The 18,042-nt window shown below is 37.3% G+C and overlaps 1 protein-coding gene across 4 annotated transcripts in view; it reads right to left on the bottom strand.

Annotated features, from left to right (window-relative positions):
• The window catches only part of LOC102512851 (histone-arginine methyltransferase CARM1-like), a 269,788-nt gene that overhangs the window by 169,888 nt on the left and 81,858 nt on the right, over window positions 1-18,042 (bottom strand). For all 4 annotated transcript variants that reach the window (XR_004319182.1, XR_004319183.1, XM_032477758.1 and 1 more), the window contains exon 2: window positions 6,339-6,464. Coding sequence is in view for 2 of the 4 variants with exons in the window: in XM_032477758.1 (XP_032333649.1) it covers window positions 6,339-6,464 (126 nt within the window). In the remaining 2 variants the exon portion in view is untranslated. The remainder of the gene's footprint in view (window positions 1-6,338; window positions 6,465-18,042) is intronic.

Raw genomic sequence — 18,042 nt, 5'->3', positions numbered from 1 at the left:
CAGACAGACAAAACAAAATGAAAACAGACTCAGAGATACAGAAAACAAACAAGTGGTTGCCAGATGGAGGCAGGTGGGAAGTGGGGCAAAAATAGGTGAATGAGATTAAGAGGTACAGTCCTCCAGCTATAAACTAAATAATCCACAGGAATGTAAAATACTGCATAAGGAATACAGTCAATAATATTGTAATGACTTTGTATGCTGACAGATGGTTACGAGACTTAACACGGTAATCATTCCATAATGTATGCAAATGTCAAATCATTGTGCAGTACACACCTGAAACTAACATAATGTTGTATGTCAATTATATTTCAATAAAAATAAATAAAATAAAAAAGCATATACTGTTAAGTCGCATTGGGAAAAAAAAAAGGTTCCCACATGCCCTTTTAAATTCCAGCTCACCCTAACTCCTAGCCCCAGATAATCACTGATCAACTTTCTGTGACTACAGATTAACTCTGCCTGTTCCAGAATTTTACATAAATGAAATTATACAATATGGACTCATTTGTATCTGGCTACTTTCACTCAATTTAAAATTTCTGAGAGTCATTCACACAGATGAGTTCATCAGTCATCCATCTCTTTTTATTAATAAGTAGCCTTCCATTGTATGGATATGGCATAGTTTGCTAATGAATATCTACCTGGGTTGTCTCCAGATTTTGGCTACTGTAAATAAAGCTATGAAAATTCCTGTACAAGTCTTTCTGCGTATATAATGTTTCTCCTTCTCTTGGGCAGATATCTAGGCATGGACTGGCTGGGTCATAGGGTAGTGCATATTTAACTTATTAAGAAAGCCTCATTTTCCTCTAGGTCTCACCTCCAAATAGAATGGCTGTCTGCAAATTGTATACATGGAATAGGAATTGCTACGCCATGTTTTAGGATTAGTGGGAGGGGTGCCCACCTCTGCCCTTTGGGATGCGAGTGAGAGGGGGCTACACATGCCAGAGCGATGGTAGCTTTTCTGTGAAGTGGAAGCACATATATTAGAGTGAAACTCTTCCCATTTCTTCAGTCTCTTTACAGGCATCCTCTGGTTTTTCCCTGGCGGTAAAATGCCTGGAGAATTTTCTGCACGGGGATGAAGGAAGGAGAGAGGCTGCAGAGAGCCCATCAATACCATCATTAGGGAGAGAGACATGCAGTTAATCCCATCGGGTTCCCCTTTCCTCACCTCTAGCCTCCATATTACTGTCTGAGTCTGGAGCCCTGGGGTTCCCTTCTTTGGCAGTGCCCACTCAGAGATTCTGAGTGACTGCTTTTTCTCTCTGATCATCCATCTTCTAGGAATTTGTTGAACTTGCACTTCCTGATGGTCCTTTCTTCATTCTCTTCATTCTACTTTTGCTGGGTTTGTTATTTTATTGAGGTCTTGGTAGAGAGGAGAAAAATGATAATCTTTGGTCTGTAGCCCTCACCCAGAAATCAATGGCTCTGAGCCAGTGCCCCAATCTTATCCTAAATCTTGCCACAGAAACTTCCCTAGTCAAGTTTATTAATGACCCTTCTGTTTAATCTAACCTATACCTTTAAGTCTTTTCCCATTCAATCTCTCTGTAGAGAGATCTGGATAACCTCCCTCCTGTCTGAAGTGTGCTTTTGATTTCCACAATACTACTCTCATCTGGTTTTCTCCTGTCTTTCTGGCTGCTTCTTTCCATCTCATTTCCACACTTCTTGTTCTCTGCCCTTAAATGTCAGTGGTTCCTTAAGGTTCCCCTTTAGGTCTTTGTTTTTCCTCGTTCTATATATTCTCCCTAAATCTTGTCACCCAGTGTGCTCTTTTAAACCCCATTCTTGCAGTGTTTAAACAGTCTCTTCCCTGAGAAGCCTTCCCTTACCCTCAAGGCTGAGGTAGGTGCCCTGACTAATGTCCCCACAGCACTAAGAGACTATTCCAGAACTTCTCACATGGCACCATACTGCCTGCTCATGAATCTGCTCCCTCCTCTAACCTAAGCTCTCTGAGAGTCCAAGGCTGTCTTTCATCCAGAGCAACTCACTTGGCATACAGGTAGTGATCAATAAATACTGACTGGATTGAATTGAGATGATAGATTTTTTAAATGCTTTGTGTTTAATACATGTTATTACTGGGAATAACAGTAAAATTTGCACTTTGAAGAAAAAAATCTGCCAGAGAAAAAGAAATCTCAAGTTAATCAGAGAAAATCAGTCTTAAGTGTGTAACATAAGTAAATGATGCTGTGCAGAAATTAATGATGCACATTTTCATGTGAAAAATATATGTTCTTCATTCCTGGGCACCTCTACAGAGCCAAAAGCAATAGAGAGTTCCCCCATCAAAAAAGTCTCACACTCATGTCCAGAGCAGCATTATTCATGGTGGCCAGAAGGTAGAAGTAACCCAGGTGTCTACTGATGGAAGAATGGATAGATGAGTTGTGTTATGTGCCTACAATGAAATATTATTCACCCTTAAAAAGGAAAGAATTGATATGCTATAACACTGATGAAACTTGAGGACATTATGCTAACTGCAATAAGTCAGTCACAAAATGACAAATATTGCAGAACTTCATTTATATAAGGTATCCTAGAGTAGTCAAATTCACAGAAACAGAAAGTAGAATCATGGTGGCCAGGGCTGGTGGGGAAGGAGGGAATGAGGAGTTATTATTTAACGGAGACAGAGTTTCAGTTTCGCAAGATGATAAAGAGTTATGGAGACAGATAATGGTGATAGTTGTACAACAATGTGATTGTACTTAATGCCACTGACTTGTACACCTAAAAGAGGTTAAGATGGTAAATTTTAAATTATGCATATTTTACCACAATTAAAAATAAAATAAAAAGTCACACACACAAAAGAATTACAGGCTGCCATATCTGACATACAAATATAGCCTTTATCTGGGAGTCAGTTGCTGTGAAAGCAGGACTTCCTCATATATGTGTTATTATTAAGGATATAACTCCACCCTGCACTCCAAAAATGTTTATTAAGCTTTTCTTGTTAGATTTTTAACAGGGAGCCACCAAGATCCTCACACAGAGCTTTTTAAGCTGCACTGTCTGAGAAGTGCACCTTATAAGCCCCTTGGGTCCAGACCTGTCTTCCTTGACTGCTGGGGTGAGTCTAACTGCGCTAAGGTAGCAACTGTGCCCTCACCCAGAGTCTGTTTCTAAATTATTTCTTGTTCATTGCTATCTGCATATCTGGTTTTATTTCTGCCTCTAGCCTATTTGGGTTATTTCTGTCTAATGGACATCTGGTCCCCTTTAACAAATGAAAAGCACGGAGAGACTGGTATTCGTCCTCATTCGGTATTGTCTGTCTCCATTTTTTAGGTACCTTAAATGACTGAAGCATCTACTTACCTATAACTAGGTCTACAGTTTACCAAGACTTATCCCTATTGCCTTGTTAAGAGGGTTGCCTAGAGAACGTCGTACACTACTAATACTATTTTTTTTCTTAGCTGAAGAAGAAATTCTAAAATGCCTTGTCCATAAATGTCTTTCTTGCAAAAGTTGTTCAAGTATGTGTTTGTGTCTGATTTCATTTGACCTATGAATGAAGTTTCCTATGCTATCATTCTCTGGAGTTTGTAAATGAGAAAATCTCCCTCCTTCTTAAAGAGGAAAAAGTGCTGGGAAACACTCCTCCAAGTGTCTCTTGATGGGACTCAACTATGCCTCACCGTGTAAGCTAAGAATGCCAGGCCTACCGGCACTGACCACTCTCCACCTGGGCTAGTTCTCAGGGTGGGGTACACAGCAAGCAACCATGAGGTATGAAGTACTATCTTCCTCTGGCACAAAGAGCAAGCCTGCTTACCGCCTGCTGTTAAACGGTAGGTTCCCCGGGCTCAGTTTTCCTCTCTTGCAACGCATCCCACTGCATGGGCAGGCACCCATCTTATCTTCCTGAGAGATGCATGCCTGGAAGAGCTGAGGCTCAGGGAACTTGGAGACAATGTGCTGACACTTTGGCTACTGCTCTTTTCTGAGAATCTAAAATAGTCTCTTATCTCTGCGCCAGGAGTCTTGTGTCTTCTGTCAGCATTCATGAAATGGTGGCAATCTAACGTATAAGTTTGCAAATCAGTTAAAATTCAATTAACTTTGTTAAAATGACAATTCTCACCAAACTGATCAATCTCAATCATACTCAGAACAAGCACTTTTGTAGAATTGACAACTTAATTATAAAATGCATATAGAAATGCAAAGGACCAAAAACATCTAGAACAATCTTGACAAAGAACAAAGTTGGAGGACTTAAACCATCTGACTTCAAGTGTCACCTGAAAGATAATCCAGACAATGTGATATTGGTATAAGGATAATCAAAAGAACAGAACAGACAGCTCTGAAAGAGACCAAGTCTATATATAATCACTTGACTTGCAAAAGTCTTTTCAACAAACAGCTAGAATAAATGGATATCCCTATGGTCTAAAAATAATTTTTGGCCCAATGCCTTATGCCAAATAAAAAATAATTAAGATTGATGATATTCCTAAAATACAAGATCTGAAGCTATAAAACTTCTAAAAGGAAATATAATAGAAATCATTCAACAGTTGAGGCAAAAGACTCTTAGGACACAGAATGCATTAAACAAAAAAGAATGATCACCTGGACTTTATTAAAATTTAAAGCTTCTGCTCAACATGAGACATCATTACGGAAATAAATAAGCAAGCTACAGACTAGGAGATAACACGCATTAATTACGTATCTGATACATGCCTGGTATCCTGGATATATAAAGAACAGCAACTCCACAGATAAATAACTAGTTAGTAACAGGCAAATAATTTTAATTCATAACCATGTGAAAATCTGCTTAACATTATTAGGCACCAGGAAAATGTGACTTAAAACCACAATGAGATACAACTACATACCCATCAGAATGAAAAAAAATTAAAAAGACTGAAAGACCAAATGTGGGTAGAGATGTGGAGCAGTTAGAGCTCTCACCCATTATTGGTGGGAGTGTAAAATGGTACAACTACTTCGGAAAAAATTCTGGCTTTTTCTTATAAAACTAAGCATACACTTATTTTATGACCCAGCAATTTTACTCCAAGATGTTGATCAAAGAGAAATGAAAAAAATATGTGGTACAAGTATATTCATCATAGCCCAAACCTGGAAATAGTCTCAGTGTGCATGATAATGAAAATGAATATCTTCTACAAATAAAGATATAAAGAAAGAACTACAACGGGTCAGGTAGGAGGGGTGAAGACGCAGTTTACACAAGACCCAGACCCCAATGTGGGCGACGTATAGAAGAGAGGTAATTACGTTACAGAGGTTCTCCCCAAAGAGTGGGTGGTCTGAGCCACACACTGTGCTCTCCAGCCCGGGAGTTTCTGCACCAGGAAGATAAGCCCCCAGAACGTATGACTTTGCAGGCCAGCAGGGCTTATTTTCAGGAGTCCCAGACCCCTTGAGCCCAAAGCTGCCCAGGGACCTGGACCTGTCTACAAGAAGGGCCATGGCTAGGGGCCTAGCTCCACACACCGGTGGGCTAGCACTATTCCTGGGACCCCCAGGGCCCTGCAGACAAAGACCCTGGGCCCTGGCCCTGTCTAGCAGGCTGACATACCAACTCTGGGACCCCCAAGGCCCTGCAGCCAGAAAGCCAGGAAACTGGTTCCCCCGCTGATGAGCCAGCACTAGCCCTGGGACCCTCTGGGCTCCAGTCCCCCTACCAGCAGACTGATACAAGCTCCAGGCCATCTTTCACCCCTGAGCCAGATGCCCCAGGACCCAGGCCCACTCATCAGCAGGCCAATACCAGCTCTGGGACATCCGGATCCTGCAGCCCACAGCCTTGTGACCCAACCCCACCTACCAGTGGCTGGAATTCTTTCAGGGTGCCTCTGAGTCTTCTCTTAGAATACTTCTAGTTGTATTTTAGTTTACCTGTTGCTAGACATTCGTTGTCCAGAGTCTAAGAGCGCTGAACAAATGATTCAAACACAAAAACAGAATGAAATCATTGACACTCAAACTGAAAAATCACATTTCAGCTAACAACTTCATCTTCAAGGAAAATCAACAACAGTGGTGAAGATATGGATAATCCTTGGTGTCCTCTTCTGCAGCTTTGGATGAAGGAGAACAAAACCGGGAGCCAAGAATACAAATGTTCTCATGATCTAGGAAAAGGCTGACTGTTTTCTAGTCATGGCTTCAAGTAAGCACCAGAACCAGTTTTAAATCACTTTTTCAATTGATGGCAACTCCTATCAAGAAACATGTTGCTGAAACCCAACCAATCAGAAGACTTGCCTTTGGAAAAGCCAAAGGGTTGGGACAAGTACAAAACTTACCTGCATGAGACTCAAACTTCAGTAAAGCACTGCTGTAGCCCAGAGTAATTAAGATGGACTCCTTCCCCACAAGGCAACATTCAGTGTCCCTGTTGAGTGAGCATTTGAAGACACAGACACCATCAGCTATAAAGGGTGAAAAAAAAAAAGAATTAGGAAAATCCATTTAGAGCACTCTAAAACAATTCAGCCATTCCCACATCTCTGTTTCCAAGGCTCCCCCATTTTTATCTTCTTAATATAATGCCTCCTGGGACATATGTCTATATGAGGGTCAGAGATAAGAGATGAGTGTAACCATGGCCAAAAGTCAATTCTCTGCACGTGGGTTAACACAGGGCTCAACACTGACTATTGTCTCTTGCATTTATGAACAGGGTTCCATCTCTTATAATCCTTGAATTTCCCAAATCATTTTGTAACTTTTGACACCAATCCCAGGAGAGATCAGGTAATGTCTTTCTGAATGATTCTTGAATACCCACTGTGTGCCAGAGATATTTCAACAACTCTCCCCTGTAAGTATCATCACTGCCAATGTTCCTAGGTGAAGATGAGGAAAATAGTCTAGGTCCAAATATGCACAGCTAATAAATGGCAGAAATGGAATTCAAACCCAGATATTTGACTCCGAAGCACGTCCTCCCTACAACAATGAGCTAAGTCAAGCAGGACAAAGAGGGAGCTTAGTTTCTGCAAGCAGAAGCCATGGTAAGTGGCTAGGGTCTCATCAGAGTCACCCACAGATCTTTGGAAATTAACTCTCAGTTCCTCTTTTTACAGGGTAGAAAGGCCTTTAGCACTGGAGTAGCTGCAGTGTGGTGGAAACAGCAGTGAAACTTGCAGTTTTGCTTTCGTCTGAGGAACTTCAGTCACCTCATCATTCTGAGTCCCACTGTTTCATTATGTAAAATAAAAATATTGATACTTATTTCATAGGCTTTTGTGAAGACTAAACAATAAAGGGGAAATAATTTCTAAAAATCCTAAACAATAAGGGACTAGTATTATTTTTCTCAATATAAAGTAGACCTCAGTTTCTACTCTTAATGTTTTCCATTCTCCCTTAATAGTAAATACAGTAAGTGTATTAACTTAAAAATGTAATTATATATAAAATTCTACTGTTACAGTTGAGCATATGCACATTCAAACACACACATACACAAACACAGAGTTAAACTAGCCAAATATTTTCATCCATTATTTCAATTAAGTGAGAACCTCCTGATGGAAGCATTCACAAATATTTTTCACAGAACACGTAGGCTGGTTAAATAGTGCAGATGTTTTGAAAACATTTTCCTGCTACAAAACATGATTATAGGTTTGGCCATTACAGCCCAGTCAGTGACTCAAAGGCCTAAGTGTCTTCTTACAGGGAGGTAGCTGTGAATACAGATACATAGGAAGGAAGTTTGCTCTTTTAAACAATTTTTAAAATCAAAATATGTGTTTTTTAAATGAAATTAGGATTTCTAGCATTTACCAGTTACTTATTTTATGGTTAAGAAGCAGAATAAGCAAGAAGGAAGGCGGGCTCTGGCCTTCTCTGGTCTCTTGCACATACACGACTATTACAGTTCATGGGCTTTTTGTGGGCAGGGACAATTTTACTTTATTTTTGGAATCAATATATTTTTTTCTCTGAATCAAAACCTAGCCCCATACCTGGTACTTATTAAATATTTGCTAAATCACTAAAAGCATTTCTCCATGTAGTGATTGCATACTACCCCAGAATAGGTTCAAGTCTCCTTAACCAGATAGGCTCAGAATGTATTGTTTTATTGTTGTTTGTTTTGTTGTGATTTGATTAGAATATAAATTGAGTAGATCTCTCCTCTACTTTTATAAACTGTCAAATGCCTGTCCATCTATCCACTTTTCTTCATCCTTTCCCTATCCTCTGTTTTAAATATGGGTGGAGAATGTCTTTTTAAGCATGCAACAAAATCTGGAAAGTATTGGTAATTACTCAAAATTTTAAAACCTACATATGGTAAAAAAAAAAACTTAAAATACTTTAAATCAAATTAAAAAGCAATGATAAACTAGGGAAATACTTTCTACATACATAGCAAAGACTTAATATCCCCAATATACAGTTAGCTGTGAAAAATAAGAAGCAAGCAGTTCTACTGAAGATTTAGTAAGATGGATTGATAGATAACTGGCAACTAGAAAAATGCTGATAGCAAAAAAAGAAGTGAAAAAATAATGAATCTCTGAAATAAAGAAATGTATGATAAAACAATGAGATCAAACTTCTTATGTCTCAGTGTTAATTTTTTTAAAATATTTATTGACAATATCAAATGTTGGAGAGGGTGTGAGAAAACAATGGATGGCAATTACTGGGAATGCAAGTTTCTACATTCCTAGAATACATTCTGCTCATATGGTCCAAAATGTAAAACCTATGTACTCTTTGTTTGACAATCTACTCATAATGTAATTTCTTCCAGGATGTGCTTTATCAAGTGTGGATGAGTTTATATTCAAGGACATTCATCTTAGAGTTGTTTATTATAGCTAGCAAATGCAAAGAAGCTAAGAGCCCATCACTTACATGGTTGGTTAAATCAAACACGGTACCTCCACGTGCAGGTTGCAGAGGAGCATGTATACTATTACTGTAGAAGTTTAACATTGTGCTTATCTTTGGAGAAAGCTGTTTTAAAAGATATGTACCAAAATGTCATCAGTAGTTTCCTCCGAATGGAGAGATACGGGATCATTTTAATTTTTCCCTTTATAAAGTTCTGCCTTGTTGAATTTTCTATGTAAATATTTATTTCTATAATCAAAAAAAAAGAAAAAAAAAGATATTTTCATTTGGTAAAAAGCAATCAAACAAAAGACACATTATCATTGCCAATGTATTTTACCACATTCTCATTCTCAGTGGATATTACCATTCCTTTAATTTCTTTCATTTATTAGATATTAACTGATACTTCATTCATTCAAAATAATTATTTAGGAATTTTTGTAACCAATATAATCATTATTTTAATTCTCATTTCAAAAATCACTCATTGAAATGACTGTTCTTTTGCTGTTTTCTATTTGCTAGTCGCATATCTTCTTGTGTTGATTTCCTTTCCTGTCCTTTGACCATATTAGTAAATAAAACAAACATTCTAAATGATTTGTCAACTATTGTGATCAAGATTAAAGTGCAGCTATTTTAGGGGAGAGTGTATTATCAATTGAAAATTGTGTCTTTTTAAATTTGAAGACTTTATAGTAGAAAAATGAAGGAATATGATAAAAAATTGAGGAATACACATAAACCAAGACTAGGAAATACCACTACCCTAGTAAAAAGTAGGGGTAATGTGGAGATCGTTTTCAGTGTACACTGTACTAAGGAACAGGGCATCTATCTACCAAATTACTAGTAACAATAACTACATTTGAAGACCACTCTGACTCCCTTTACAAACATGTCATCTCATCTCTTCAGTGCCACAGAAGGCTGGCTGCTTCTGTGTTCTATCATTCTGCTTTTTAACTTCGCTCTCATCAGCGACCCTCTTTGCTACTTCTTTGAGGGGCAAGGCCTGATTTGGTAGCAGTGAAGTATCAAGGAGAGTAAGCTCCTGTGCACAAGATTTAGTCAGCTTCAGGAAAGCCCAGAGCCTTGCTGCTCCCTCCTTGAGGAAAAGCTACTTGTTCTACCAAAGAACTCTCAAAGAGAACCACAGTGACTCCAGATACCTTACTTCATCCTCCACCTTGATCTCATCTGACAAAACTTAAAAAGGCACAAAAAGAAATTCAGGATCTGCCCATTTTACAAGTGTATACGTGTAAACGTGGAAAACGCCACAAGGTAACATCAACAGAATAACAGCTGAAAGAACGAAGAGAACAGGAAGATCAGGAAAAAGAATAAAGTGATGTGCAGATGGTTTTAGAGTTTAGAACTGGGATAGCTGCCACGTGTGAGAGAGAGAAAAGGGGCTTTTAAGACGTCAGTCTCAGATTACCAACACTGCCACCAATTATGATTACTGAAACACTTGTCTAAATCGTTTTATTGTTCTGGCTTGGGGTTCTGGGTTTGGTTTGGTTTTGTAAATGCTACCCCCTTCCTCTACATTTGTTTTATAGTTATGTTAAGTCTACATTGTCAAATCATACAGTCATTACACAGTAACATGTTCCCTTTCGGCCCTCATTTAATAACTGCTTAATGCTCACCACCAGTCCTATGTAGATGCCTCTCTAGTCATTTCGGTTGTCCAAAGTCATTCTCTAGTGGAATCCTAGGAAGGGCTCGCTGAAACAAAATTTTTAGTAGATTTCTTATGAGCGGTCAGGGGGACAATAAATAGTCCCTAAATTCTTTTTTCGGGGAGGGGGTTAGGTTTATTTATTTATTCTTTTAATGGAAGTACCGGGAACTGAACCCACGTACTCTAAAGCACGCACTCTACCACTGAGCTAGACTCTACCCGCCAATATTCCCTGAATTCTTCAATGCCAATCACTGCCTTTATTTTTTACATTTCTGAGGGTCAGTTTTTCTGGATATAAAATCCTTGGCTCACATTTTCTTTCTCTGAAGATCTTTAATATGTCTGTCCATTTTCCTCTAGCATATATCATCACTATGAAAGTCTAGGGATAATCTAATTTTCTTTCTCTTAACACATAATATGCTAATGTTGTCTAGATTCCAAAGGATTTTTCTCTCATTCTTTAAATGTCTGTAATTTTTACCAGAATGTGTCTTATCCTGGCCGTTCTAGGTCAGTATTTTCAGGTATAAAGTTTATTCTTTCAATACTCATTTTCAATTATTTCAGCAAGAATTTCTCAGCTGTAATTTTAGTATTTGTTTCTTTGCTCTGGTATCTTCTTCAGAGACTCTTATCTATGTGTTGGATCTTCTTTGCTTATGTTTATAACTTTCTTTTGAATTCCTTTTATCTGTTTTTACATTCTCTCTTACATTGAAAAAATTTCCATCTTTTCTCTTTTATTTAATGTATTTTTTGTTACTCTAATCTTCATTTCTAAAATTATTATTTTTATTATTTTATTTCTAATCATTCTCAAATTGTCATTTCATTTCTGAATTTTTCTAATTCTGATTTATGTTATTCTTTCAACTCTTGTATAATTTTTTTAACCTCTCTTAATTTGTTTTGTAACTGAATCTTATAGAAATATTTCTGTAGCATGTCTTTACAGCGTGCTTTCATTATTGGTAGGAATGTTATTCTGCCCCTGACTGCCTTTTTTCTTTGAGTAATTCTATATAGGATTTGACCTCAATACTTTTCTACTGCTCATTTTTAGGGAAGTATCATTTTTCTGAACTTTTAGAAGGATGTTAGTTATACACACAGTTTTATAAGAAACTACCAAATTCTTTTCCACAGCGATTGTGGCATTAAACATTCTTACCACCAGTGGACACATGATCCAGTTTCTCCACATACTCGACAATGTTTGGTGTTGTCATTATTTTTCTTTTAGACATTCTTACAGTTGTGTAGTGACAGCTCACTGTGGGCTTAATTTGCACTTCCCTGATGGCTAATGATGCCAAATGTCTTTTTGTGTGCTTATTTACCATCTGAATACCCTCTTTAGTGAATATCTGTTTATGTCATTTACTTATTTTCAAAATGGACTGGTTTTGATTTGGGCTTTGTTTTTTTTGTTTTTTACAGCTGAGTTTTGAGAGTTCTTCATATATCATAGATACTGGTCCTTTGTCAGATGTGTAGTTTGCAAATATTTTCTCCCATTCTGTAGTCTGTCTTTTTATCCTCTTAATAGGATTTTTCACAGGGCAAATTTTTTTATTTTGATGAGATCCAATTTATCAATTTTTCCTTATATGGATCTTCTTTTGGTATCAAGTCTAAGAGCTCTTTGCCTGAGTCCCTTGACCTTGTTTGTTCTATGGTTTCATTACATCTTAACTGGATAACTGTGACAGTTTCTCCACCGTCTTCTGCTCCAGCAACTAAAAATGAGTTCACACTACTCCAAGCTGCCAGCTTACAATTAATGAAGCACAAGAGCAATTACTGCAATGCTCTGCTCAAACCTTCAAAGATTCCCCACTGAATATTAAAGTGCAGACTCTCCTACCTGGAATTGGAAATCCCCAGGTACCTTTCCTGCTTCTGCCCAACCAATCCACAACCCCCTGAACATAAACCATACTCCAGCCAAACTAACTACCTGCTGCTCTCCAAAAAGAGCTTATAATTACAGTGCCAGTAGAGATGTGAACTGGAAGAGCATGACTTATGAAGTAATACAGGAAATCAAGCATAGTCTACTCTCATTACCTTAATTTCTTACCCTGCAATGTTTATCTGCTCTCTTCAAACCAGTCCTATCTCCTTCTTAATTGGTAAGCTCCTTTAGATATCTTTTTTCATGTCTTTTTACCCAATAACCCTTAGCTTAATGCCTTGTACACAATACATATTCACTAAATATTGGTCCATTGAGTGTAGATCAAGACCCTTTGACCTGGCTCTCAGAAAAATTGTTAAAGTCTGGAGAATTTCCCCCAAGAGAATTACAGAAACAAACTTAAGTCATCTTCTGAAACAGCTTAAATTTTTTTTTTAAATCATTCTCTTTTCTTCTATATCCTTCTCACCTCCCATGACCACAGTAGAAAGAAGAACAAATAAACACTGAAACCAACTTCATAATCAAATTTTAAACACCTCTGTGATCAGTATTTTCAAATCAGAAGGAAGTAACATTCCATACTGCCTTTCATGAAAGAGTATCACACTTCCCTAACAGCTTCTCTAGGAACCTACTGCTGCAGCAAATTTATCACCATGCTTGTCTGAGTAATCCTTCAGCTCCCCCTGCAATTTCTCAAGGCAGGAAAGTGACTAGTGCCAGAAAGCCCACCATTAGTAGGGATTCTGGGAAAGGGAGTAATGGATCTTGCTCTTCTTTTAATCTCAATTCTTTCCTCTGAAATATATGTCTATTGCTTCCAGAACAGCACTCAGTACATAGATTATGATGGATACACACTCACTGAATTAAACAACTGAATCAATACAGTCAAAGAACCCTGGTCACTTCCTAAACCACATAAAAACAAAGAGAATGAAATCTCAGAGCATTACAGATATCAAAGTGTCAATCAAACACCTGGTATTTTCAGTTGACCTTTTTTTTTTCAACTCTGGCAAATGATTTGGAGGTTATGGTTTATGAAATGTTTTTTCAGTTATGACAAGAAGTCAAGGTCCTCATTTCTCCATTATGAATGTACAATTCTTCCTACTTTCCCTGAAGAAGCTGCTCCTCCCGGATTTAAATTTCTACTTTCTGGCAAGCGTTCTCTCAGATCGCTCGCTTTCTTTTCTCCTTGTGGTTTCTAGAGACTATAAGCTATTCTCCTGAAGTTACTCACTCAGGGATAATTGCCTCAATGCGGATTCACTAGCTATAACAACAACAAAATGAAAGCTTTCAATGAAAGAGTATAAGATAACAACTTTGCTGTCAAGAGCTCTTCTGGAGATTCATTTCTGGTTTTGCCCTGCAGCAGATGTGATGGAACCAGATGTCTGCAAGCCTTGGTTTGGGGATTCATTCATATACACACACATGCAGCTAACATTTATGAGCATCTGCTATATGCCAGTCACTGTTGATTGGCACTAGGGAAAGATGCAAAGATAAATAAGCCATAGCCACAGCCTTGTGAGAGCTCACAGTGCAAGAAGAGGAGGTCTGTTCAAATGCTGTGGTACCCCAGGGAAACAAGCAACTAATTTTGCCTGGGAGATATCTCATGGAAGACATTACATTGGACTTAAGCCTTGAAAGAAAACTAAGAGCTTTCCAAGTAGAAAGGAAAGGGAGAAAGGTCATTCCAAGCAGAGGGAACAGATGATGTGAAAGGCTAGTGAATGAACATGTCACGAATGAGGATGGCAGTTCAACTTGGTTTGCAGGTGGAGTACTGAATGTTAGTACATCAGCCTGTGTAGGGCAAGTGGAGTAGGGATTTTAAAAGGTTTTGATTTGCTGCAATTAATGTTGTCATTCTGACTGACAAAAGTTGCTCACAATAACACAAAGAGAAATGGGGCAACTGAGCGGCTGGCTACCTTGGTTGAGCACTTTCACATCCTTCACCTCATTGTTCCTCACCGCTGTGTCATGAGGTGGGGTTCCTTATGCTCATTCTATAAACAGGGAACCTCAGGCTCAAAGTTACTGGGGAATTTTCTTAAGCTCAACTCAGTTTGGATTGCTTCAAAGTCTACTTTTATTGTTCTGCATTATGTAGCTCTGTATGACAGGTAAAAAGAAAGAAGAAAAGGACAGATGAACACATTTCAAAATTTCTCAGTACATGAGCTCTAAAATCCTATTTTCAAAGCCACCAGGTGGCTGTGAAATATACCCTTCTCTTACTACTTAAGCTTAGCTACTCTTAAACACTTACTTCAAAACCCACCAGCTCCATGAGGGGTGTATCATGAGCATGATATTCACAAAATAAATGTTAAATTCTATTATTAGGATGGAAGGAAGATGGACATGACCTAGGTTTGAATCTTGGTTAGAATACTTTACTACTTTGTCTCCCTGGGAATATTATTTAAGCTTTCTACAAGTATGCTTCTTATTCATGATAATATAATAAGTAAAAGGATAATATGATAATAAAGCATTAGTCCAGCTTCAACAAAAACGATGCTGAGCTTTACCATTTGTGTACTACTGTTCTAAAACCTTTATATGCATTAATACCTAATCTTAGTAACAACCCTCAGGTAAGTATTACTCTAATCCTCATTTAGAAGGTGAAATAACTGAGACAGCAAGAAGAGTAGTACCACAGTTACATTACTTCTAAACAAATGATGTAGCAAAACAGTTGAAAAAATTTAGTTCCATGACAGAGGGAACGTTTTCTTAAATGAGAAAAATTTACCCTACTCCTTTTCTCCATTCTGTTGGCTGGACATGTGATGACTGGAGCCTTATCAATCATTTTGTAACCATTAATATGAGTAAAGCTGAGTGGCAGAGTAGTGAGTTGTAAAGCAACTAGGCTCCTGAAGCTAACCCTGGACTGGTAACTACTGGATTTCTTTAATGTGAGAGAAAATTGGACTTCTATTTTTTTTTTAAAGATGCTGTTATTTGGGGATTTCCTATTATATGTAGCTGAACTGGATCCTAACTAACACAGATTCCTATCTAACAATATACCAAAATAAACATTTACTTCTTAAAACTTAAATAGCCATTTTTAAAATAAGCTAGATTATAGAAAAGTATTTCTCAAATCTTAGAATGGTGATGGCTTACGTGTACATGCAAAGGCAAAATGTATAAAGAAAAACTGTGTAAGAAACTTTTTTAAATGAAATCATTTTCTGTATTTCTTTTTTCAGATAATTTGCTGTTAGTTTAACAATGTTTTTAAAAATTTTTTAAATTGAATTCTAGTTGATTTACAATATTGTGTTAGTTTCAGGTATATAGCAAAGTGATTCAGTTATACATAAATATTAATTTTTTTCTGATTCTTTTCCACCATAGGCTATTACAAGATATTGAATGTAGCTCCCTGTGCTATACAGTAAATCCTTGTTTATCTATTTTATATATAGTGGTCTATATCTGCTAATCTCTTATCCTAACTTATCCATCTACCCTTCCCCTTCCCTGTTGGTAACCACAAGTCATTTTCTGTGTCTATGAGTCTATTTCTCTTTTGTATATAGACTCACTTGTATTACTTTTTAAATTCCACATATAAGTGATATCATCTAATATTTGTCTTTCTCTGTCTGGCTCACTTCACTCAGTATGACACTCTCTAGGTCCACTGTAACACTGTCTTTTAAATGATGAAAGAAGTGTATGAAAAACTAGACACAATAAGAACAGGAAAGATGAAGAAAGCATGGGTAAATATGAAGTAGGACCAGATAGAAATTTGAGAAATTAGAAAAACTGAATAGGTAAGTTTAAAAACAGACTAGAAACAACTGAATAAAGATTTAAATTAGAACAGAAAACATAACTTACATGGTCTTATATTTTGCGTCAGGACAAGGACAGGAAACGTGAAATCAGCTCAGAGACTGAGGACATAACAAGAAGATCTAATGAGTTCTACGAGAAGAGAATAGAGAATAGGTGAGGAATCATACTTGAAAATATAATGGATGAGAATGTGCTAAAACATATGGAAAATATAAATCATCATGTACTAGAAGCATGAGTTAACATCAGAATAAAAAAAATAAATTCTATATTTAAATATGGAATGATGAAATTTCATTATACCAAATCAAAGAGAAAATAGTGAAAGCAGTCAGAGAATAAAAAATGAATCTACTATATATGAAAGGAAATTATAATTACAATTGCCAAAAGAAAGGAGGTTGTTCCTATTACAGACAATTTTTCACAATCAGAAAACATATTTTTTATTTAGAAACATGGCCCTCTGGTTATAACATCTGAAATATATTAACTTCTTATGAAAATGAAAGGCTCAAAGCCAAAGTTTAGATTTTATACTAAGCCCTTTTAGTGAAATTATTGACTTGAAAGACACTAGAGGTCATCTTGCCCAACTGGCTCATTTAATAGATGAGGACCTGAAGCCCAGGTTGTAAGGTGACTTGTCCAGGACCATATAGTTAGTTAATAGCAAATCTAGGGCTAGAACTTTACTGTCTTCCATTAACCTCCTTGCAAGTAGAAATCTGCAAAGTTGTAATTTTCTTTAGTTGGTTACATTTGCCTTATTAAAAAAAAAATCCTTAAGTTAACTGTCAGTTTACACACACACATTCTCACTCCACACAGCCTCTGGCACACACTGATAATGATTACCATAGATTAGAGAACAAACCAAAGGATGGCCACGCAAATCAGAAACTCTTGGCAAATCTGAAGTGGCTCTCACGTAGTTTCGAAAGCTTACTGCAGAGACACTCCATGGTGACTGGTCTTTTCTACCCAAAGTCAGAGACTGCACAAGTCTCTCTTGCATCATTATTGCTCAGCACTACTGGAATTCTGTCGGCTGTACTGCATTTCTAACATTTCTGCCTGGAGAAATTTGAGAACGCACTATCACCTTTCTTATTACCTTCAGGTAGTAAGTAATTTACTTGAGGGTTAAGACTCTGGATATTAGTGTAGATGATTTACACAGTGAAACAGAAATACAGCTGGGAAAATTAAACTCAACGGATCTCTTTACAAAGTAAATGATTAATCTCTTACTATTGGTTAAGTTCAGAATTGTAGAGATGAAAGAATTCAAATTCCTCTAAATTGTTGCCCTTCAAAGTGTGGTCCATGGACCAGCACCCTTAGCATCACCTGGAGCTTGTTAGAAATACAGCTTCTCAGGCTTATCTCAAATTCTGAATCACAATATGCATCTTTATCAAGATCCCAGGATGACTCATACAAACAAGGAAGTGTGAGAAGGGCTGCTCTAACCATCCAAAAGTGAGAAGTGTCCATCCTATTTTTTTATGCCACACCATGTATTTCCTTTTCATATTCCTTTCTGTTCATTCATTCATATGTGCCAATATTCTCAGCACCTTTGCTATTTGAAGAGTAAAATTCCTAGAAGTGAATGCTAGACGTCAAAATACCATTAGACCCATTAGACATCTGATTAAATCTCTATTCTGTTCAA

Source organism: Camelus ferus, chromosome 4 (genome assembly GCF_009834535.1).
Source record: "Camelus ferus isolate YT-003-E chromosome 4, BCGSAC_Cfer_1.0, whole genome shotgun sequence".
Classification (NCBI taxonomy): Eukaryota; Metazoa; Chordata; class Mammalia; order Artiodactyla; family Camelidae; genus Camelus; species Camelus ferus.
The sequence above is the reverse complement of the archived record's forward strand: the minus strand, read 5'-3'. Positions and strand labels throughout refer to the sequence as shown.